We start from the raw sequence: 24,921 nt of genomic DNA on the forward strand, positions 1-24,921 counted from the left end.
ACATATATGCACTAAGTGGTATAGCATCTAACTTCCTAAAGGAGAAGTTAAGAGAGTTGCAAGGAGAAATAGACAGCAAAACTATAATAGTGGGAGATCTCAACCTTGCACTCTCAGAATTAGATAAATCAAACCACAAAACAAATAAGAAAGAAATTAAAGAGGTAAATAGAATATTAGAAAAATTAGGTATAATAGATCTTTGGAGAAAACTGAATGGTGACAGAAAGGAGTATACTTTCAGCAGTTCATGGAACCCATACTAAAATTGATCATATATTAGGACATAAAGACCTCAAAATTAAATGCAGGAAGGCAGAAATAGTAAATGCTTTCTTTTCAGATCACGATGCAATAAAAACTATATTCAACAAAAAAATTAGGGATAAATAGACCAAAAAGTAATTGGAAACTAAATAATCTCATCTTAAAGAATGATTGAGTGAACCAGCATATTATAGACACAATTAATAATTTCATCAAGATAATGACAACAATGAGACATCATACCAAAATTTGTGGGATGCAGCCAAAGTAGTAATAAGGGGAAATTTTATATCTTTAGAGGCTTACTTGAATAAAATAGAGAAAGAGAAGATCAATGAATTGGGCTTGCAACTTAAAAAGCTAGAAAAAGACCAAATTAAAAACCCCCAACCAAATACTAACCATGAAGTTCTAAAATTAAAAGGAGAAATTAATAATATTGAAAGTTAAAAAAAAATTATTGAATTAATAATAAAAGAATCATTTCAAGTGAATGATTAAGTTTGAAGCCAAATTGCAAAGAGTTTAAAAAGTGAGAGGAGAAAACATAGAAGTGTTAAGAGCTTTTTCAAGTAATTTGGCTGAGAAAAGAAACATATAGGACAATAGATTAACAAAACTATAGAGCCTTGTGGGGAAAGTTTTTTTAAGAATGAGGACAACTTGGTCATGTTTGAAAAAAATAGCAAAAAAGTTGAAGATTCAGAAAGGGAGTGAGATGAATGGAGAATGTATCCTGCTGAAAAAAATTAGAAGTTACCAGGTTCAAGAGCACATGTAAAGAAATTACTTTGTCAGAGACTAGGAAAAAGGATAATATCAAGGGTATTTGAGGTAAAGAATAAAAGATAGTGCCAAATCAGGGCTTCACACTTTAGTCTGAAGTAAAAGTCAGGGTTCTAGGGTAGAAAGAAAGGGGATAAAGGGAGTATAAAGGGCTTTAATAGCCAAGAAGATTTTAAATACCTTCTCTGAGAAATGTAAACAGGGAAAAATAAAAGGACTGTTTAGCTACAGTATATGAGGGTCCCTACTATAAATTGGAGAGAATGAATTTGTACTGTACCAAGTTAGCATAGTTATAGGACTTCCTTCAACTTTATTAATCATCTAGTGATAAGTGAGAGTTATCCAGGCCTAAGGTTTAGGAAGTAAAGGGCAGAAGGATGGAGCAAGGAATTCAAAGTCACAAAGAATAGTGTACAGTTGAAGTGACTTTTAAGTTGAAGGTTGGTATGGAAGGACAGTGAAATTAGAATAGATTATAAGCAATCTGAAAAAGTGTTGGGGGCTGTAGGTATAAGAGAAATAAAGCATAGGAAGAAGTAGAAAGACAGGAGGTTTTAGGGCAGATAAGAGAATGTATTTGAGTTTTTAATTAGGCAAGTGGAACAATTGTAGGTAATAGCAAGATGTCATATTTTGTGTAGGTGAGGTTGATTGAAGGGAGGTTAAATGACAGCAAAACTATAATAATGGGAGATCTCAACCTTGCACTCTCAGAATTAGATAAATCAAGTTCATACCCATTGTCCCAGAAAAAGTTCATTGATTTAAAAAAACCAGGCCTTTCATCAAATTATGTTAGCAATTAGAGTTAAACAAATTGTGACATATTAATGTAAATAGACTTATTATTTTACTGGATGAAACTGTGAACATGATGAATCCAGAGAAGCTTAAGAAGATTACCATGAATAAAAGTGAAATAAACAGAGCCAAGAAAACAACATAGTGGCAGAAACAATGTAAATGAAAAAAAGCAACAACTATAAAAAAATTAAAACTACATGTTGCAAAAGTATAAAGAATAATAATAGTTAGCATTTATATAGCCCCTTAGGCTTGCAAAGAGTTTTGCGTATATTGTCTTATTTATTCCTCATAATCACTCTGTGAGGTAGGTGCTATTATTATCCCCATTTTACAGATAAGGAGAACTGAGGCTGGGAGAGGTTAAGTGACTTGCCAAGGCACACAGCTAGTAAGTGTTTGATGCCTGACTCCAAGTCCAGCACTCTATCCACTATGCCACCTAGATGCCTCAAGAACAAGCTTGACCCCAAAGAAGAGATATGAGAAGATACCTCCCCCTGCTCCTTTGTAGAGGTCAGAATCCATGAGTGTGCAACATTGCATATGACATCAGAATTTTTTGATGCATTGATCAGTTTTGCTGATTTTTTTTTTCTTTTACTTAAAAAAAAAATTTGTCACAAGGGATGACAGAGGGTGGAGTGAAATGGATATAATAAGAAATCTGGGTGATAGAAAACTAAAGGATGTCAAATCTGTTTTTAAAAAAATTTAGGAAAGGATGCCTATTCTCTGAGTTTTCAGGGAGAATTAAGTATTTCTAGAAAAAGTTGATGTAAAAACCATGAGGAAAAATGATCTGAAGAGTCAGAGAGAGAATCCTTGACTTACACAATGGAATTGGAGTATGTAAGAATGTAATACACAGGGAAAAGGGAAAATGGGCTACTACTGAATATTTTCTTCATACTATCATATAGATTTATAGTCTGAAGGATTTTAAGTGAATAACCTGTATCATGGAATAAATAGGTATCTTAGGCAAGATTTCAATTCATATCTTCCTGACTATAAATTCAGTGCCCTATCCATTGCACCATCTTAATTCTTCTCATGAAGCTAACCAACAGGAAGCTCTTTTAGAAAATGAAGGAGTTGCATCTTCTGACAGCTGAGTTAGGGCCTTGTCCTCTAAGGAATAAGGATGTGGTGGATCCACAGGTGGTGCTGATTAAAGGACAATCTCTAGTAAGGCTAATAAGTAGAGATGTTTAGTGACTCTCTGTAGAGAAAAGTCCTGAGATACTACTTTGACACTTTGACAACTTGATTGAACAAGAAAGGTCTGCTGTTTTCAAGAAACCCACAATCCAAGATATGACAAGAAATTTCCAAGGCTTTTGAAACTATTACTATTTTCTGCCTCTGATGATTCACATTGGCACAAATTATATTGCCAGAAGAAATAATTTATAAGATGATCCTATGAATATGGATGATAGTTCTGACTTTTCTATCTGAAATAGAAAGTGGGAAAAAAAAACATACACATGTGCCCACAAAAGTATATCATAGGAATGTAATATTGGCAGAATGGCAATAGGAATACTTAGAATTTATAGGAGACAGATCCAAGAATGGAGCCAGCAATAAAACACAGCCTCGGATAGCTATACACAAAAATACAGAGTATGGGCTGTTACTGATCCTAATATATGGAAACAATATAAATATAAATATAATCAATAAATAAAATAAATATAAATATAAAGGCCCTGAAATGCACTGAAATTTTTGTGCCAGCACATTATAGTTAACAACAGGAAAACAAAATAGAAGTTCTTAGACTCGAGGAATGCCTAGACAATTTGTGTTGTAAAAATGTTAATGAATGTTATTGTGCTGTAAGAAATGACTATAATAGATACAAAAAAAGTACAGAAGACTTATATGAGTTGAATACAGCTTGAAGTAACAGAACCAGGAAAAGTAGATTCACAATAGCTGCTACAACATAAATTTTTAAAACAGCTCTCCCCCCCAAAAAAATTAGAAACTGAATGTTGCAAAATTGTGGTGATTAAACATAACTACAAAAAAGAAATATGAGAAAGAATATTCTCTTCTTATCCTTTGCTTTTTTACACAGCTGGAAGATTATGAGTATAAATGTCAAAACTTTTTTTTTAATACATTAGTGGGTTTTTCCTCATTTTATTAAGGGATGATTCTATGGGATGTACATTGGGAAGTGTGTTTTGATGTAAATAAAAATTTAATTTTTAAAAATGTAGGAAAACTGGACAGCTAGGTAGCACAATAGATAGAACACTAACCCTGAAGTCAGGAGGGACCTGAGTTCAAATTTGCCCTCAGACAACTTAACACTTCCTAACTGTGTTATCCTGGGTAAGTCACTTAACCCCAATTGCCTCAGCAAAAAAAAAAAAAAGGAAAGGAAAGGAAAAAATATATAGGAAAACAAACCATCAGGATGCTGGATTTGGGGGTGACATGAACTTTAATGAGAAAGTAAGTTATATCCAAGTGTCTGTAACTGAGAAGAAAAAAAAATCTGCATAAATGGGTTATATACACCTTTGATTTCTAAAATCATTGAACAACTCAGAATAGATAAGTAATTCTCAAGAGTGAAATTCTGAAACTGCAATTCTAATAAGGGAAAGGAGTTTCTTAAAAGAGACCAATATGAATTTTCAGGGAATTCATCATCCAACTTAGATTTTTAAAAGATGTGAACAGAAAATAGAAGAAAAGTAGAAGAGAATCAATTTAAAAAGAAGGGCATTGTTCTAGAAGAATAATGTCTAAATGTTTTAAAACTCAGAATGAAACAAAGCTAGCAAGGAAAGCTTCAACATCAAAAAATATAAAGGTAGAACAAAATCAACTCTATTGACTGGGGAGAATGGGATTCAAAGAAAGGTAACACTAGTGACATTGATTGTGGCGTAATTCTAGTGGCTATTACTAAAGGAATAATTATTTAATATCTAGAAGAAAAAATCATGTTCACAATGAGCTAAAAATTCAAGAACAATTCATTCTAGACTAACATAATTTCCTTTTTTGACTGATCAAGGAAATACTGTATTTGCCATTTACTTAGAAATTAGTAAAGTGTTTGACCAAATCCCTCATGTTATTCTTGTGGAAAAGATAGTGATATACCTTACATGATAGCACAGGTTAGGAGATTCAAAACCAAATAAATGGTAGAAGCAAATTATAATTACTAATAATTCTTTGTGAACTTAGAAGCATACATATTCCTGTGGTTGCTTGGCTTTGTAATTTTAAAAATTTCCATAAAATTATAAATGGAGTGCTTATAAAATTTGCATGTTATGCAAAACAATTATTTAATCCATTTAGCAATTACTTAACCCATTGGGTAAAGGGATTGAAAAGAATCTGTTTAGAGCATCAGTCCAAATCTAATAAGATAGAAACTTTATTGTTAATAACTCTAATACCTGGATTCAAAAATGATATTTCTTAAGCACAAAATTAGGAAAGTTTCTCTATAGAAGTTTTTGTCTCAAAAAAGATGAGTTTTATGAGACAAGTAGCCGAATATGAGTTAATAGCATATATGAAAAAATTACCCTGGCATGGATTCTGTCAATATAAAGTAATTATTAAATAAAAAATTTTTTAAAAAATAGCATTTATGAGCCAATCAAAAAAAAACAAAAAAAAATGTACCCTGGGCTGCATTGAGAGGCATGACTACAAGAATGAGGGAAGTTACTCCTGCCTCATTCTGCCTTTAATCAGAACATAGGGTATAGTTCTTAGCTCAGGATGTCACCTTTTATGAAACACTAGAAGTAAGAAATATTAAAACTAGAAACCATTCAGAGAATGTTGATCATACTTTTAGAAGTTGAGGATATTGGATATTTAATCTCAAGAACAGAAGTCTTTGAAAAAACATCTCCAAGCATTTAATCAGCATCTTGTCACTTATTCTACTTGGCCTCTGGGGCAGAATATGGGAGTTAAATTTAGGTTTCCTTTGTAGTAACATTTTTCTAACAAAACTGCTATTGGCTGTTGACTGCTGGCTCCTGGCCTTGGTGTCAAAAAGACCTTCTGTAACTTACTCTGTTAGTGTCCTTAGGTAACTCTTAAGACCTGACAATTTACCTGAATCTGAATTGTTAAAGGAAATTCTTTACCTGGAGGTCCCTATATTGGAGAAAATCCTGGACCTTCACCAGTATAGGGGGAAAAAAAAAAAAAAGATAAAACAAAGTTCTCCAAAAGTGGAATATTACTTGCCTCAGGAGATAGAGGACAGGAATAATCCTTGTTGGAGTTGAGGGGTATGAAGAAAGTTACCACTAATACATTGTTGCTAGAAGTATCAATTCGTGCTGTCATCCTGGAAGGCAGTTTGGAATTAGGCAAAGACACTGAAATGGCCATACCCTTTGTTCCTAGAGATCTTCTAAATAAGATTGATTATTTGGAAGATCTTTGGTGGTGTGGAAGGAGTTTTATTTAGGTGTGTATTGTGACTAAATGGCCTTAATGGCCCTTTCAACTCTTTAAAGATTCTGTGACTGATTCCTTTGGGATTGTTGGAGTCAATCAGATAAAAGCTTTGGGTTTTTTTAGGTTTGTGACTTTATGTGTGACCTTTTTTTTTAGGTTTGTGACTTGAGAATTCGCCTTTATTATGTGATAAATGAACCCTATATGCCTAGATATGAATCACTTAAAATGACTTATCATTAGTGTGTTTAAAATGAAAACTGGATATACAAAAAATCTTTTTAATTGATCTGTAATCTCTATGGCATAGGTCAAAAAAACTGTCTGTCCCAGCTTCAGTTGTGTCCAGGATAATGGGAAGAGGTGGATGCAATATCACTGCAATACAAGATGTCACTGGTGCACATATTGATGTGGATAAACAGAAAGATAAGAATGGTGAAAGAATGATCACAATAAGGTAATTATGGAAATGATTCTGCTTATTGGGGGGATATAAAGGCTGTATTTATATAAAATGGGAAGCTTTTTTGTTTGACTAGGACAGTTAAAAAACTTCCTTTAATGAATAATATTTTTTCTGTTTATTTTTAATTTAAATTTTCAGAGGTGGCACAGAGTCAACAAGGTATGCAGTTCAGCTTATTAATGCTCTTATTCAAGATCCTGCTAAGGAACTAGAAGATTTAATTCCTAAAAATCACATCAGAACACCTGCCAGCACCAAATCAATTCATGCAAATTTTTCTTCTGGAGTAGGTACTACAGCTGCTTCAAACAAAAATGCTTTTCCATTGGGTGCTCCAGCTCTTGTAACTTCACAGGCAACAACACTATCTACTTTCCAACCCACCAATAAACTGAATAAGAACGTTCCAGCAAATGTACGTTCTTCTTTCCCAGTTTCTCTTCCTTTAGCTTATTCCCATCCTCATTTTGCCTTGTTGGCTGCCCAAACTATGCAACAGATCCGGCATCCTCGCCTACCTATGGCCCAGTTTGGAGGAACCTTTTCACCCTCTCCTAATACTTGGGGACCATTCCCAGTGAGACCAGTTAACCCTGGAAGCACCAATAGTTCTCCAAAGCATAACAGTGCAGGTCGCCTACCTAACCAAAATGGAAATATTTTACAGTCAGAGTCTGCTGGACTATCTGCTGCCAGTTGTCCTATCACTGTGTCTTCTGTAGTTGCTACCAACCAACCTCTGTGTGTTACTAATAGCCGGACTCCTTCATCAGTCAGAAAGCAGTTGTTTGCCTGTGTTCCTAAGACAAGTACCATGGCAACAGTGATCTCTACTGTGACAAGCACCTGTAGTTCTCTGCCTTCTGTTTCCTCTGCACCTATCAGCAGTGGACAAGTTCCCACAGCATTTCTTCCCTCTAGTGCTCCACAAACACAACTTTCTGCACATAAAACAGACTCTTTCTCTACTATGTCAACTCCCAAAGAGAAGGTGTCCACGCAAGACCAGCCTGTGGGAAACCTGTGTACCCCATCTTCAGTTGCAAATAATTGTAGTATCTCTGCCAGCAACAACCCAGGAGCCCTAGAAACCCGCTCTTCTAGTAGTCCTGCTCCTCTCAGTAACACACAGGAGGAGGTACTGCCAACAAACATATCTGATTTAAGTCCCATGTCATTGCCTTTTGCATCTAACTCAGAGCCTGCTCCATTAAGCTTAGCATCTCCTCGATCAGTTGCTGCTGATAATCAGGACACCAATAATTTACCTCAGTTAGCTGTACCAGCACCTCGAGTTTCTCACCGAATGCAGCCTAGAGGTTCTTTTTATTCAGTGGTACCCAATGCAACTGTACATCAGGATCCGCAATCTATTTTTGTTACAAATCCAGTTCCTTTAACACCACCTCAAGGTCCACCAGCTGCAGTGCAGCTATCCTCAGCCATGAGCATTATGAACGGTTCTCAGATGCACATTAACCCAGCAAATAAATCTTTACCACCTACGTTTGGTCCAGCCACACTCTTCAATCATTTTAGTAGTCTTTTTGATAGTAACCAGGTGCCAGCTAACCAGGGTTGGGGAGATTGTCCATTATCTTCACGAGCTGCCACAGATCCATCTTTCACTGTTCAGTCAACTTTCCTGAGTAACTCCGTTCTTGGACACTTAGAAAACGTGCATCCTGATAACTCCAAAGCACCAGGATTCAGACCACCTTCCCAACGAGTTTCTACTAGTCCAGTTGGTAAGTTACTACCAGCTAAATCATCTCTACTCAGTCTTGGTCAGTCAGCTTTTATTCCTTTAGATACTGCCCCTTTATATTTTTCCTGACTCTTTAACACTAAAGTTGTACCCTGTTGACAGATATTTCCCTGTGTTTTGTATAAAAATGACAATTTTGATAAAGGGCTCAGGCGTGCTTCAGGGAAAATTCACAGCTTACAAAAATTTTCCATAGCCTCTGAAAATTGGATGCGACAATGTAAGTTATTTGTGATTTTAGAGCAGATTCATAGCATGCTTTTTTACTTCCTATTCCTGTTAGAAAGCATTTTTAAATTCATACTTCTGTTAGCATAAAAGACCCTCCTTTTTGATATTTCTTATTTTTGTTGCTAATTCTGTCCTCATAATCCCTTTTGCAGGGCTTTTGGGCAAAAATACTGGAGTGGTTTGCGTTTTACAGATCAGAAACTGAGGCAGAGTTAAGTGACTTGCCTAGGGTCACACAGCTAGTATCTGAGACCACTTTTAAGACAAAGTCTTCTGACACCAAGTCCCTTGTTCTACTCGCTGCAGCATCTAGTTGACTCTCATAAATTTATACATTTGTTTTTTAAAAGGCTTAAAATGGTTGACTGTTGTTTCTGTGTGCTTAGAAATCAACCATTGAATTCACTCCATGAAAGAATTGGGTGAATTACAATACCAGTATCAATTTTGAACTTATTTTGGGAAACTTAGTGTGTTTATCAGATTCTGAGCCAAAATCAAATATATTTTGTAAAAATAAGAATGGCACTTTTTAGATATATTTTACTGAAAAAAAAATTGTAATTGGTGAATGTAATTTGGAAATGAAATCATTGGGGGAGAAAACTAGTTGAAGGATTTGACAGTAGTATTTAATCTCTGCTATCTTTTTATTGATTGGCTATATTGTTTAAACTGTGTGTATAGTAGACTGGGATGTTCACTTTCCTCAAGTGAATCTGTTGGTGTGATATTAAATATACTATACTTAAAAAATATACACACCACCTTCAAAAGCCCTAAAAGATAGTTCTAGTTTTGTGGCTTCTTAATGAGAAAGAGATAAAGCTGGTTAGATTTCTGGGAACTGGCAAAAGATTTTGGATTGCTCTCAAAAGACTATTAAAGCAGGAAACAAGATAAATTAAAGGGTTCTGTTCCTAGTGTTGAGGTTATTATGATCACATCAGTGTGATTTAATATAAATGCCAGTAGACTTCGTTCAAGAAACATGAATTTGAATCTTGGCTTTGTCACTAGCATCTTGTGACCATAGGTAAATTATATCCATGCTATATCAGTGTTCTCCCTTGTAAAATGAAAATAACATTTGCACTGCCTGTTTCACATTATTTTAAGAAAAGTTATTAATTCACTTTTAAAGTGCTATAGAGATATGAGCATTCATTTAAAATTGTAGCCTGTCCTCCAGAATGATGAGAAAGAGAGTGTGTAGTTGGAAAACTTGGGCGGGGGGGGGGGGGGGGGGGGGGGGGGGAATGGGACTAGTTGTGGTGCAGTGAATAGAGCATTGACCTGACTTCAAGTCTGACCTCAGACCTGGTCAAATCACCTATCCCCATTTGCTTCCCCCCAAAAAAAGAAAACTAAGGAGGCAGGCCCATTTGGGTGAATTTTTGGTAATTTACAGGTTTTTCACAAGCTCCTTTTCTTTAAATGAACATATGTATTTTCTTTTTCAAGCCTTTTCACCTGTTCCCCAGTAGGTCTTTGAAAATATGTAATGAAATATAAGAAAACTAAAATTTACCCTACAATAATACTCTTGGGAAAAAAAGATTTTGAGTCAGTTTATAACTTGCTAATTTTACTGCCACAAATAATCTATTCCATATCTGTTTGGTTTAATGGTATCTTTCCTCATCAAACTCTTCAGGAACACCAGTAGTCTTAAGTACTCATTTGTAGAAGGACACATTTCTGTTGGGTGGAGGTAAAAAACTATACTCTTAAAATTTTCTTCAAAACATGGAGGTTAGAAGTTCCATCAAATATTGACATGGATGCTGCTGCTTAGTCACAAATTTTTCTGTGCACTGACCTTAGGCTCATAACATCTTAGATCTCAAGATAGGAAAGAGAGGCCAGCTCTTGTTTTTGTAGATGAGGAATCTGAGGTCCTGGGAAATGAGGAGACTTGCTCATGGTCACACAAGTAGTAAACACAGAAGCAGGATTTGACCCTAGGTCTTGATGCCAAAGCCTACTTGATCATTCTATTGTACTTTTCTGCCTCCTGATTTTTATCATGCTTTTTTCTTTCATTGAAAGTTAGGAAATTAATCTAGATGATTAGTTCATTCTTTTCTGATGTATGTTTAAATATGCTTCATCATGAGCTATTAATATGTCATAACCAGAATTTTGGTCTTAAATGTATATTTTCCTCCTTTCTTAATGCACAGCTGATCACTGACCTTTTGGAAACACAGAGAACATTATAGAATGGGTTTTTAATAAGTATTGAATAAAGGATTTTTAGCCATTTCAAGGAAGCTCTTCCCTTCCATATTACTATTTTTTTTCATAAATCTTTAGATTAATAGCAGGAATATGCTTCACATATATTGGATTACTTGCCATCTAGGAGAGAGGATGGGGAAAAGAGGGGAAATTTTGGAATACAAGTTTTGCAAGGATCAACGTTGAAAAAACTATTCATGTGTATGTTTTGAAAATAAAAAGCTTTTTAAAAAATAAAGTTAATTACTCTAAACAAAATTTCAAAAAAAAATATTAACAGCAGAAACGATTTTAATAGTATTTTGTTTTTCCAAATACATGCAAAGATAGCTTTCAACATTAAACTTTGCAAAACTTTGGGTTCCAAATTTTTCTTTTTCTCTCCTTCTCAAGTCCTCTCCTCTTTCCCCTGCCCCAAGACAGCAAGCAATCCAATAGATTAAACATTACAGCAGGAATTCTTTATCTCCTTTCCTAAAAGAAAAATAAGGCTTCAAGCTTAAAAATCTCAACTAAATACATATATTGACCATGTTTTCTTTCAGGATTACCATCCATTGATCCATCTGGCAGCTCCCCATCTTCTTCTTCAGCTCCTCTGACAAGTTTTTCCAACATACAAGGAACACGGGTTTTTCTACAAGGTCCAGCACCTGTTGGGACGCCGAGTTTCAACAGACAACATTTTTCACCCCATCCTTGGACAAGTGCTTCAAATTCATGTAGGAATTTTGGGGAGTTGATTATGAAAGTTTCTTAATTTATTGACAATTTCAGAGAATTTTCTTTAGAATTAAGAAAACCATGAGGCTCATGGGCACCAAAGTTATTTTACAACACTTTTGATTGATGCATTAAGCACCATGGAAAATGGTCGAACCAACTGGTCATGGTAGCATAGACCTAGAATCTTTACTATCAGTAAGGCTGAGATTGGTGGATCACTTTGTCAAAGGAATTCTATCATTCACTAAGTTTGACATTTAAGAATTTTGGGTGGGGTGAAGCTACCAAATTGCCTGAGGAAAAACAAACTGAGCCAAGTCAGAAACAGAGCAGGTAAAAGGCCTCCTTGCAGCCATTATGCTTATAGTCTGAGTGAGATAGGGAGACTTAGTCTTTAAAAGAAAAAAAATGCTCATTAATCTTCATATCTTGAAATATTTTTATTGATTTTGTGCTGAGTAGAACAGGAATCAGTTAGGTACTTTTACAAAGGACCCTTTGCATTGTATTGAATAATTTGTTAAATTTGATCAGAAACTAAACATTTTAACACTGCCCTGATCTTTGTTTTTACATTCAAGAAAGTTGCATAAATTTGATTCTTTTTCTTAGTCATTGCTAAAAGACTATATGGTTAAAACATCACAAATTTAATGAATCATAAGGTAGTCAGTGATTTAATTGCCATTTTTGATAGTGCAAAGATTTAATACCAGAAAAAAAATAACCCATCTTGTTTACAGTTCAATAACCAAGAAGTCAATTGAAACTGGTAATACTTTCTAATACTTATCCTTATTTTAAAATGTAAGCATTTTCAGTACTTATAATCTAAGGCAAGGATGAGTCTTTAGCTCTGAAAGTAACTAAATATTTACTACCTTTTTCTTGCCTTCATCTGATTAGCCTAGGAAATTTTTAAGCCACAATTTTTAGTATTCATTGAATTTTATCCAGAATTAAACATAGTCTAAAACTATTTGTAGAATCTTGCTTTGAGAAACTAATTTTTTATCGCCTTAAAAAAAGCCAGTTTCATCATCGTGTTTATTCTCCACTAGCACAAATCTTTTCCACACCTTTATAAGTTGTGGTTGGAGGGACAGTTAAGTGACACAGTGGATAGAACACCAGCTCTGAAGTCAGGAGGACCTGAGTTGAAATTCAGGTTCAAACACAACACTTCTGTAGCTGTGTGATTTGGGACAAGTTACTTAACCCCAGCTGCCTCAGCAAAAACAACAACAAAAACAAAAACCAGTTGTGTGAGGAATATTAATAATCTTTTTGACAATGTAACTTTTCCTTATTTAACATACAAACTTGTCTTAAAATGCAATCCATTACTGGATACTATAATCATAAATATTTATTGTTTGAATTTCTTTAGCCATATAGAAACTCTAGCATTCCAAAACCTAGATTCATATCTCCACTGCAATAAGTCATTAGAGTAGGACTTTGATGGAACAATTCTCTTTGGAAGTTTGTCAAATATTTACCATAACTAGTTTTTATATGTAATAAAACAATAGAGAAATATTTTGCCACCAGGTGACTCTCCTATTCCATCTGTTTCCTCGGGATCATCTTCACCCCTTTCAGCTACTTCTGCGCCACCAACATTGGGCCAGCCAAAAGGAGGCAACCCCAGTCAGGATAGAAAGGTACCTCCCCCGATTGGAACGGAGAGACTTGCTCGAATTCGACAGGGAGGCTCTGTTACACCAACGCCTCTAGGAACTAATTTCACAGCACCTGTTGGACATAGTGGTATCTGGTCCTTTGGAGTCAATAGTGTGTCAGGTAAGATTGTCCTATGTTCTGTAGAAGGAGTAGCTCAAGTAAGACTTTTAAAGCTAGCAGGAAATTCTTGTGATAATAGAGCTCCTCTAAGTCAGGATTTCTTAAATATTTCTCGCTGGCAACCCCTCTTTGCCTAACAAATTTTTACATGAACTCCAAGTGTATAGATATATGAAATAAATAAACAAATCAAATATTTACTGATAATAAATTATAATTTTTAGCAACCTTCCACATTCAGTTATGAGAACCTTTATGAGGTTTGGAACCACAGTTTTAAGAAGCTAGGCTCTTAAGTGATAGTATTTTAGAGCTGTCAACATTAAGGCTTGTTAGGTACTGTACCTTAGTACAGCTGTAATGTTTAGGTATTTAAGGTACAGCTGTAATGTTGTTGTATTGTTGTGTTGATGAGTATTGAAAGCACAGAGCAGCACAGCAACTAAAAGTGATTAAAGTAAATTTCCCTTTCCCTTAAATTAATCCAGAATCAAACCTTAGAGCCCCTAAGAAGACCAATTTATGTTGAACACATCTTTTGAAGAGGCCTCATGGCAATTATTAGAAAGATTATTCATAAGAATTTTCTCAGTTTTCTTTGCAGACTAATCAAGCTTCTGATATAGAACAGTTCTTTTTTTTCAAAGAAAAGTCTTTTATCAAATTAATAACACATAGCCCATTTCTAATTCTTTCCAGAAGGCCTTTCTGGTTGGTCACAGCCTGTGATGGGAAGTCACCCATTACATCAGCAGCTCTCAGATGCAGGCACCTTCTCTCAGCACCAGCCAATGGAAAGAGACGATTCAGGAATGGTGGCTCCTTCTAACATTTTCCATCAGCCTATGGCAAGCAGTTTTGTGGATTTTTCTAAAGTAAGGATATAAAATTTCTTGAATATGGAATTGTCCATATAGACCTTTAGGAAAATCCTAACAAGTTTAAGGGTAATTTTTGTTTGTTGTGATTAAATATCCCTTTCTCTGAGATGACATAAACTCATATTTTGTCTAGTAATTTTGCTTCGTTTAGTAAGCAAGCTATATCTTTCAATATACCAGGGGCTTAAATAAATGCTAGTTGACTATGTTATTAGAAGAAACTTATTTTGTGGAAAGAGATGTTCTCTCAAGAATTATAATGATAAAGAACTTAGATCTTGATACCAGAGTACCTGGATTTAGATTCTGACTCTGCTACCTATTCCCTGTGTGTCTTAGCTAAATCAACTTAGCCTCCCTTGACATAATTTTCCTTTATCTGGAAATGAATTTGGTCTAGATGATATTGTAAGTCCTTTTCTAATTCTAATTTTGTGATCTTTTGACCCCAAATTTAAATAACTTTTCAAGTTTATGAAATAATTTTTTCCCATAATAATATTATGACATCACCCAGAGAGAGGACTTTGGGGACTAAATGTGGATCACAACATAGTATTTTCAATTTTTTTGTTGTTTGATTTTATTTTTTATTTCTCATTTTTTCCCTTTTTGATCTGATTTTTCTTGTTACAGCATGATAATTGTGAAAATATGTATAGAAGAATTGCTCATGTTTAACAAGTATTGGATTACTTGCTGTCTAGGGGAGGAAGAGAGGGAAAAATGTTTTGGAAAACAAGGTTTTGCAAGGGTGAAAGATTATTTTTAAATTATTCATATGTTTTGAAAATAAAAAGCTTTAATAAAATAAAGAATAACGAGTAAGTATGAAATTTAAAATAATAATCCTTTGAAGATAGATTAATTCACTTTTTTTTTTAATTTTGGAACATATTTTATTGGAAAAGGAGGGAATCACTACATATTTGACACAAACTATAGGACTTTATATGTAGATCTACATGGGGACATTAGTGATTTATTCTAGTTTGATGGATTGTTAACTTCACCTTCTCTATTAATGTACAAAGAGTAATAAGTTTAGAATCATAATGAATAAAATGCATGATATAGTTGCAAAAATATTGTACATTATCTCAGACTAGGAAAATTGATTTGTGAGTTGTCTTTCTACATTCATCTAAATAAAACCTTAGTCAACTCTTGGTTTTCAATATATGGCTTAGACACGTTGGAGATTACTTTCTTTTTTTTTTTTTTAATATTTTATTTTATTTTATGATAACTTTATATTGACAGAATCCATGCCAGGGTAATTTTTTTACAACATTATCCCTTGCTCTCACTTCTGTTCCGATTTTTCTCCTCTCTCCCTCCACCCCCTCCCATAGATGGCAAGCAGTCCTATATATGTTAGATATGTTGCAGTATATCCTAGATACAATATATGTTTGCAGAACCAAACAGTTCTCTTGTTGCACAGGGAGAATTGGATTCAGAAGGTAAAAATAACCCAGGAAGAAAAACAAAAATGCAAATAGTTCACATTCATTTCCCAGTGTTCTTTCTTTGGGTGTAGCTGCTTCTGTCCATCATTTATCAATTGAAACTGAGTTAGGTCTCTTTGTCAAAGAAATCCACTTCCATCAGAATACATCCTCATACAATATCGTTGTTAAAGTGTATAATGATCTCCTGGTTCTGCTCATTTCACTTAGCATCAGTTCATGTAAGTCTCTCCAAGCCTCTCTGTATTCATCCTGCTGTTCATTTCAATAATATTCCATAACATTCATATACCACAATTTACCCAGCCATTCTCCAATTGATGGGCATCCATTCATTTTCCAGCTTCTAGCCACTACAAACAGGGCTGCCACAAACATTTTGGCACATACAGGTCCCTTTCCCTTCTTTAGTATCTCTTTGGGGTATAAGCCCAGTAGAAACACTGCTGGATCAAAGGGTATGCACATTTTGATAATTTTTTGGGCATAATTCCAGATTGCTCTCCAGAATGGTTGGATTCGTTTACAACTCCACCAACAATGCATCAGTGTCCCAGTTTTCCTGCATCCCCTCCAACATTCCTCATTATTTTTTCCTGTCATCTTAGCCAATCTGACAGGTGTGTAGGGCTATCTCAGAGTTGTCTTAATTTGCATTTCTCTGATCAATAGTGATTTGGAACACTTTCATATGAGTCGTAATAGTTTCAATTTCATCATCTGAAAATGTTTTGTTCATATCCTTTGACCATTTATCAATTGGAGAATGGCTTGGATTAATTCACATTTTGATTCTTAATAGGACTTATCTTTTTTCCTTTTCTCTTTCTAAGAATACTTCTACCACATATAGTCTTTGGACTATTTTATTTTTTGTATATATGAAAAAGATTTCTGGGCATGATCTGACAGTTGTTAAATTATTTCCTGATTATAGATATTTTGCTTTCTGTTGTGTAGGGTCTGCCAATTTCCATGTATGGAGGTACCATAATACCCTCACATCCTCAGCTTGCTGATGGTCCAGGTGGCCCTCTGTTTAATGGACTTCATAACCCAGATCCTGCTTGGAACCCTATGATAAAAGTTGTCCAAAACTCAACAGAATGTACTGATGCTCAGCAGGTAAAAGAAATTTAATTCTTTCTCTTACCTTTCACATTTTTTCCATATTCATTTTTGACTGTAAGACATTCAGCACGAAAAATCATTTCTATCATCATGCTACCTTAGTATCAATCCACTATTACTGTGCTTTAGAATATTTTCCCCTTGGCGAAAATGATTGCCATTAAATTTATATTTTGTTTTATAAATGTATAACATTTCTAATTGGAAGTTATGATTTTTCCCCCTTTTCAGATTTGGCCTGGCACGTGGGCACCTCATATTGGAAACATGCATCTCAAATATGTCAACTAAGTTAGAAGGTCTTTTTCTCTTTAGCCTTGTTTGGGAAACCCATGACCTTGGAAAAACCCTGGGGATTTTTAAAAATGTGCCTAACTAAGCAATTTTCTGTGTGGGCTTTAACAATGGAAACTTGATTGCCCATTGTATAAGAACAAATCGATTTCTTATCCAACTGATTCTGTTCTCCAGTTAGTTTAGCCATTTTGAACTTAAAATCAGATGAACCTAGTGCTTTTGGCTAAACAGTACTGAATGCTACTTGTCTGCAGAAGAGAACTAGATGATTACATGATTTCAACCTTTTAGGGTGGTAAATACATGTATAATTGTTTACATACTTAAAAGGAAAAAAAAGTTGAGTAAATTTCATGTCGTATAGTGGCTCTACTTTATGTAGCCTGTATTAATGTGAAATATTTACCTGAATATTCAATAAAAAGATGAACAGTATTTGGAAGTTGGTTGTGATCTTTTCATATTTAATGCATATTCACTACTGCTTGAGCAATTTCATTGTCACTTGGACTTAATTGAGGAAATCCCTTAAAAATTAGAAGTGTTATACCTTGGACTCTGAAAAGAGAGAGGTCTTTTTAAACTAGTTTTTCAACTTGTTCATTCGACTTAGTAACTCTGATCAATTTGTGAGCCATAAATATCATGGCCTTTTCATCAAGTGAAAGCAAAAACCCTGGCAGTGGAGCTTTATCAGATATTGATACAGTCACCATTTTGGTAGATATGTCCAGAAAAAAAAGCAGTATTTTTGAGTCAGATAATGTTGACCAGTTTCAGACTATATTAAAATTGTGAACATCAGGTAATTTGCTTGTGCCTTGACTTTTTTAGTGGGGTGGACTCTGAGCATATTAGCACCCCTATGTACAAGTGAAATTGCTGTTTATATAATGCCAAGAATCTGATGCAACAGTATGGGAAAGCATTAAAGTGCTAAATAGTTCAGTTGTATATTCAGGTTTAGATACAAGCAAATTTTCTGCTGCTATAGAGAGTTTATAAAAAGAGATTACCTGAAAATAATTTGGAATATGGAGAAAAGTCACACTTAGATCAACAGGATTGTAGGCGAAAGGGAAAGAGAAAGAAATAGCAGAGAATAAGATAGGGCTGAAGGAAATCAAGTTTTAAAAGATGATGCCTCTTTAAACAGTTCTCTTATATGTTGTGAATCCTGACAATTTGGGTTGCTCTAATAATGTGGTTTTTCCCTGCCCTAGCTCTAAAATGCTTCCAATCTGAACACACAGCCATACTTTATACCATATAAAGTTAAAAGCATATTTTTAATGTCAAGCATGCCTCTTTTGTTTATACTAGAATACAATGATATTCTAGCTATCAAGCAGAACTTTTTGCTGGACTTAAAAAAAATTTTTTTTCAGATTTCAGATATAATTGCTACCTCTTCAGCAATTTTTTGGTCAAAGAAGTCATTCTCAAATTTCTTTAGCTTGAAAGGCTCTTTGAAATTCATGATGTAGTAATATGTATTACCTATTTCCCTGTTTCCTACTTGCCACTTTAAAAAAGCAATTCACTAGAATTAATGGAGAAAGTTTTACAGCTTCAGATTAGAAAGCTAATGAGGAATAATAAGTGAAGTATATTTGCTAATAATAAACTGATCTAGCATAAATAACATTACAAAAAGCTATTTGGTGGATCACCTAATTTATTTCCCTCCTTCTTAGGTTGTAATTACTGGAAAGTTTTGAGAGAAAGTATCTTTATCAAGACTACCTCTCTTTCTATTGAATCTAGTCCCCAATTTAAACACACTGCCACCTCCACTACTGTCATCTTATCACTCCCAGTCCTCCCTTTTTACTAATCTCAACAGTATATAAAATAAACTGATCTTTTATTCTTAATATGTTGTCAATTGTCTCTTCTTAATCACACATCTGGGATGAATATATTTGTTTATGGAATCAATCAAAATCCTCAGGGATTATACAGTGAAATATTTTGATTAATTAGTATTTCATATCTACTGTCTATGATGCATGTTGTAGCAAGAAACTTAATATCTACTGTCTATGGTGTATCAACTGCCTTTTCATAAAGCATTCTTCCTTCTAGTATTGGTATAAGTACAAAGGGGCCACCATTCAGCTAAGCATATGGGAAAAGGAAAAGATAATGGGAATGCTACAAACTAAAGGTTAAGAAATTTTATATCCCAGAGAAGCTCCTTGAGTTTGTTCATCTGTTCGTTCACTTAAAAGCCAAGATCCATACTAAAGAAAGTCATCTGCCACCAGCACTATCATTCCTTCCTAGGTGAATCAATGAAAAACTTTTCAGAAGTGCTTCAAGCCAGGAACCATTCCCAGTAAGGGTCAGGTTGGAAAAAGGCAGGGGCCAGTCATTTCACAGTTCTCATCCAAACAAAATAAGTGGGTGTATTTAGTGATTGTGACCTTACTTCACTTGGTTAAGACCTTTGGATTGGATTGTTATGTTTAGGCAGCAAATCACTGAACACACTTAGGCCTCATCCCAGGCTTCTTCCATCATGAAAAATATGGTTTTACGTATGATTCCACAAAAATCCCTGGTTAAGTCACTGCTGATACTTCTAGTCATCTAAAATACTTGACAAGGATTTGTTCCAAATATTATTTTTAAGTGACATGTAAGGAAAATTTGTCTGACCAACCTCTTTGATTATGTGAAAATTCCAACCTCTTTATGTGAAAATTAAATTTCACCTGTGAGGAGTGCAAGAGAAGACTAGAACTTGGAAATATAATACTTCAAAATCATTTCTCTTTAGTGATGGAAAAGGGGATTTTTCACTAAATTATAATGATTGCATATCCACAGAACTTTTATTTCCATCAACATTTCTTAAGAAAATGTTTTGCTCCTGAAGGAGGAAGCGCTTTTTTTTAGATCTACATTCAACTTTTTTCTTTTTTACCCCTGGTAGAAATGGAGAAGGAAGTGGATTCTATATATTGAAAAATAACTAAAGTGTTTTAAAAAAAAGTGTCAAAAATTATTAGATAATAAATGTTAAGGGAGTTGGAGATATTTTTTGGAAAAATGATCTGGAACTGAGGCTACTATTGCATTATTGTCTGTTTCCTTTGACCCTTGCAGTTCTTCAGACACAATAAAAAGAAGAGAAGGATAAGGCAAATGATGAGGAATGAGGACTGAGTTCAATCCAAGCAATTGTAACTTTGCCAAAATCCTTTACTGTCTTTGGGGCTTTAAAATAAAAACTAACATAAACGTTATAAGGGAAACCAAAGTGCTTTAAGGGAGGTCAGGAAAGTGTACATCTTACCACCATCATCATCAAAGGAGAAGCCTCTACTCTTGGTATGGATGGCAATCAGTTTAGTTAGGTTAGGTATTTTGCCTTGAAGCCATGGAATGTCACTGAAGTGAAAGAATGAGAGTACCTTTAAAATAATACATCACTGGGAGTATTTAGGCATTCTGTAACAGGACCAAGAACAATTTTTCATCGATAGAATCAGTTCTCAATTCCTTCCTTGGGTACAACTACCACCTTCCAAAGCCTTATAGGTTTGATATCTGCTTGTCCAAAATTAGATTATTTTCCTCAGGGAGCCTCTTGGATTAGGTTATCCCTACATTCGGTTAATTGATGAGATAATTGATAATTCTTAAAACCTTACACATTTCTTAACTATCCATACTACCTTCCTTACAATGACATCAAGTATTTAGTTAAAACCCTAACAAACTATGCATTATTTTGAGATTTAAAAAATTTCTAAGAACAAAATAAAAGCAATAAGGGGTAAATGTGGCACCCAGCTTGGACCCCACCCTGGAATTCTGGCCCTGCCCCAGTGGGTCCGGACTGTTGTTGCCTGGGAGCAGCACATGGTAAGGACCCAGCCCTTGCTGGTTTCCGGGCTCAGTGTCGTCCTAGCCACCAGCTCGCCAAGTCCACCTCTACTAACTGCCCGATCGCGACTGGCTGCCCCGACTGCAACAGCACCACGCCGGAGGAGGAGGGGAGGGCGGGGAGGGGGGAATGCTGTATGCCACCACCCCGGGAGGTTCAGGGATTGGGTTTAATTGGCTGTTAAAGTTTGGGACGGTCCAATTGGCCGGGATGCAGGGACTAGAGATGTAGGTAGTAAAAGTGGGCACCGGGCTAAGGGCTGACACGCCATCCGGTCTTTTTGGTCTGGTTCGCAAAGCAAACTATTCTGGCTTCGCAGCTTAGTGACCTTCAGAGCCTCACTTCTGGAAGCATATGGGAGGGCTCAGCTCTCTGCTTGCTCTCTTATGAGGCCGTTGGGAGTAAAGGGTAGCGGCCCAGGCTGTAGACTCCAAATCGAGGACCATATTTTCTGTCCCAGCCCATTTCCCACAGCCTTCCAGATGAGGCAACAGTATTGGGCACTGCAATTAGGCGAACAAGCCTGAGCTTGAGATCTCTGCTACCCGAGGGAGGCAGTGAGTTTGGCCTTGGGGCTTCAGAAGTAACCTGGGGCCTTCACTGAAGCACCTCAAAGTAAGGTAAGCTTGCTGGTGTCAGGGTAATCTCTTTAACTCTACACCTCCTTGCCCACGGCTGTGAAGCAAGAGGACTGGTGAGTGAGGGTCCAGGGTCCCAAATGAAACATGTTCAGGTGGAGGCTGCCAGGGCTTCAGATGGATGGTAACAGCTACGGGATTAGTTAGAGAACCCAAGATCCTAAATTGGACTGCTGCCCAATTCCTCCCAGGGGAAACCGAAGGAAGGGAAGGGGAAGGAAAGAAAGGCACAGGGCATTCTAATGTACTACTGCCCAGCCAAGGTCTCAGGCCGAGGCTTTTAGGAATTGAGGACCCAGATGAATACTCTTAGGATAAGATTTTAGGCCCCTCTTGGAATAGCCTCCCTACTGCTTACAGCCAGATTAAGGAGCTTATTCTCAAACCCTCTGTGCTCCACACTCCCTACTCTCTCACCCTTTCACCCCACATAGTACAAAGGTAGGAAAAGCAAGCCCCTCCTCCATTCTACACCCTCCTTTGGAAAAGGGATTTATCCTATGAGAGAATTGTCAGATAAGTACACATTTAATACCTCCCCCTAAAAATTTTATTTTCCATGATAACAAAGATACTGATCTTGTGAAGTTGTATTAGACTGAAAACTACTAAAGCAAAGCTTCCTAAATTGTCCCATTTTATATACTATGGGTTACATAAAATTTCTCAGGTGAAAAGGGGTGGTAAGATTTAAGAAGCCCAGCATTAGTGGACAGTAAGACACAAGTGTGCAGCTTTCAGACATTGCCCAGGTGACCCAAATTCCTCTTTTCTCATCCAGGTGTGAGGGAGGGGAATGCTGGTGTATACACACATGCTATTCCAGCACAAAAACATGTTCCTTTGCAGGAAACAATTTGAAGCTGAGCTCTGTTCTAGAAAAGAGAGGTGGTCATGCACAAAAAGGCATTAGTTATTTCATAGAACTAGAGATGGAAGCATTTATCTAGACGAGTCTCTCAGAGAAGGAAACTGATGATCTAAAAGATTGGGGTTTTTTTTGTTCAGTTATTCCCAGAGGCAGCCAGTTAGTTTTAGGAAGAATTAGAGTTTAGGCAAGACACTACAATTCAGTTCCATAGAATCCCAACTTCCATAATTCACTCCCTGCAGGAACTAGAATCGTCTATGATCAAAAATTTCTGCTGGAATGTAAGAATTTGCCCATTGCCTGGACACCACCTTGCTACCTCCCCCAGATCCCTGGGGTCATTGTCCCATCACAAGCCCCACTTGCCCAACTGGAGGAATTAAAGGAGCAGAAAGAAATTGAAGAGCTCCTAGGTAAAAGGAGGAATTACAGGAAATATTAAAAATGATATGCACTGGTAACTTAAAAGTTTCAGAGAGAAAGAATTAAACTTTATTAAAAGACCCCTTTATGTTCACCATGGATTATACTTTTGCTTTAGCTATCTAGCTGTAGTGATAGTGTTCAGGAGAAAATAGAAAAATGTTTTTTCTATTAGACATTAAAAAACTTTAATAGTAAAAGTTGCCCTGACTTACAAAAGAAGGAATGCAGAAAATTGTCCTCCTTTCCAAGTACTCAGGTAGTAGAGAGGCTAGTTCTAAGTGAGGTCTGGGCTAGTCTTGACCATAACTATAGAGCAACTTCTAGCTGAAAAAGAGTTTTAAGGGAAGGAGGCAGAGGCAAGAAGGCTTAATGGTATAGTAAGAAATCAAGGCAATCTAACTATCAGGGTCCTCTTTCACTCCAGATGAGGTACAATTTGAAATGGACAACTGACCTGGAATATTTGACCCTGTTAACAACTTCCCCAGTCATGAGAAAGGGCTTATTTTTGGTGGCTCCTTCAGTCCTTCAAAGTGATTGAGACCAAGGTGAGGGGAAGGGCAGGTTTAGATATGGGTTGAGAGTAGAAGGTGCTAATTCTAGGAATGGAGGCTATGTGAATTTGGAAGTTCCTTGCTGAACTTTAATATTCAGTTCTTTCTCTTCTTCTGCACTTGGGCCAATTGTGGGATTGGATGCTGCACCCTATCAATGCTTAATAAACACAATGAAAGATTTCCCCTGGGTCACATGTTTTCTTCACCTTATCCACATTGCTTTCTTCTGAGGGGGAAAAGACATTGCTATACTACCTCAGGTCATCCTGAAGTCAGAATAAATAATTCTTGTCCCATAATACTCTGCTTCTAAGATTGGGCCCCATTCCAGCTACAATCAAATGAAACCAAGGGTTAGGAGCAAGGGCCAGCAGGAGTGGTACTGTAAAGAGTAAGAGCTTGGCACCTGCCAAGGGTTGTTCTGTTCCAGGAAATAGCCTTCCTCTTCTGAACCTCTACTATAATTCTGCTCTAATCCCTACCTGCTATTTTAATGTGGGATATCTTCCCTTAGGCAAAGGTCATTTGGGATTATCCTCCTTTTGGGGTCATTATCACAGAATGTTAGTAATGGAAAGAATCTTACAGAAATCTATATAGAGAAAATTTTTCACCCAAGGTTACATACATAGTAAAGAACAAAGCTGGAGTCAAACTTGAAATTTCTGAAAACAAAGTATTTTCCTTTCTTCAGCAATCAGGAAGGTAGCTTTCTGGATTCCTTTCCATCACCTGCCATTTGATTACCAAGATTCATTAATCTCTTTTCTATTCTAAACACCTAGTGCTCCCCAACTTCTCTGATTTCTCCTAACACCTGGTCCACCATGACTTCAGCTGTTTAGGCCAGACAGAACCATTTTAGGTCTTCCTGTTGTTTCTCCTTTTGGCCATCTGGAGCAAATGGAGCAGTGAGGTCCAGAATCGGTGCCTGAGAATGCTAGAACCTAGAAGAATCCTGTAGTGATAAGCTTCCTGACTTCCTTATCCTCCTGGCTCCTGAAGCAGCCCTGGCAATAAACTGCCCATTTTAATAAGTTCAGCTCTATTGACTTTGCTGGGAAGGGAAGGGTCAACACTTCTCTTCCAACTATCTTCACTTTCTCCATGCCCAGTCTTAGGAAAGGGACAAGGTGATCACTTATTTCCAAGTTTCTGTTCTTTCTCACTTTGCAACCA

At 36.1% G+C, this 24,921-nt stretch overlaps 1 protein-coding gene across 4 annotated transcripts in view; it reads left to right on the forward strand.

Moving 5' to 3' along the window:
- ANKHD1 (ankyrin repeat and KH domain containing 1) overlaps positions 1–17,787 on the forward strand; it is a 137,176-nt gene extending 119,389 nt beyond the window's left edge. For 3 of the 4 annotated variants that reach the window (XM_051978546.1, XM_051978547.1, XM_051978550.1), the window contains 7 exons: positions 6,638–6,787; positions 6,935–8,544; positions 11,585–11,761; positions 13,320–13,571; positions 14,271–14,446; positions 16,885–17,049; positions 17,287–17,787. In XM_051978546.1, the coding sequence (XP_051834506.1) occupies positions 6,638–6,787; positions 6,935–8,544; positions 11,585–11,761; positions 13,320–13,571; positions 14,271–14,446; positions 16,885–17,049; positions 17,287–17,346 (2,590 nt within the window). In that variant the 3' untranslated portion in view covers positions 17,347–17,787. The remainder of the gene's footprint in view (positions 1–6,637; positions 6,788–6,934; positions 8,545–11,584; positions 11,762–13,319; positions 13,572–14,270; positions 14,447–16,884; positions 17,050–17,286) is intronic. The other variant, XM_051978549.1, reaches the window with a different exon arrangement.
- Positions 17,788–24,921: the final 7,134 nt, after the last annotated feature.

Source organism: Antechinus flavipes, chromosome 2 (genome assembly GCF_016432865.1).
Source record: "Antechinus flavipes isolate AdamAnt ecotype Samford, QLD, Australia chromosome 2, AdamAnt_v2, whole genome shotgun sequence".
Lineage (NCBI taxonomy): Eukaryota > Metazoa > Chordata > Mammalia > Dasyuromorphia > Dasyuridae > Antechinus > Antechinus flavipes.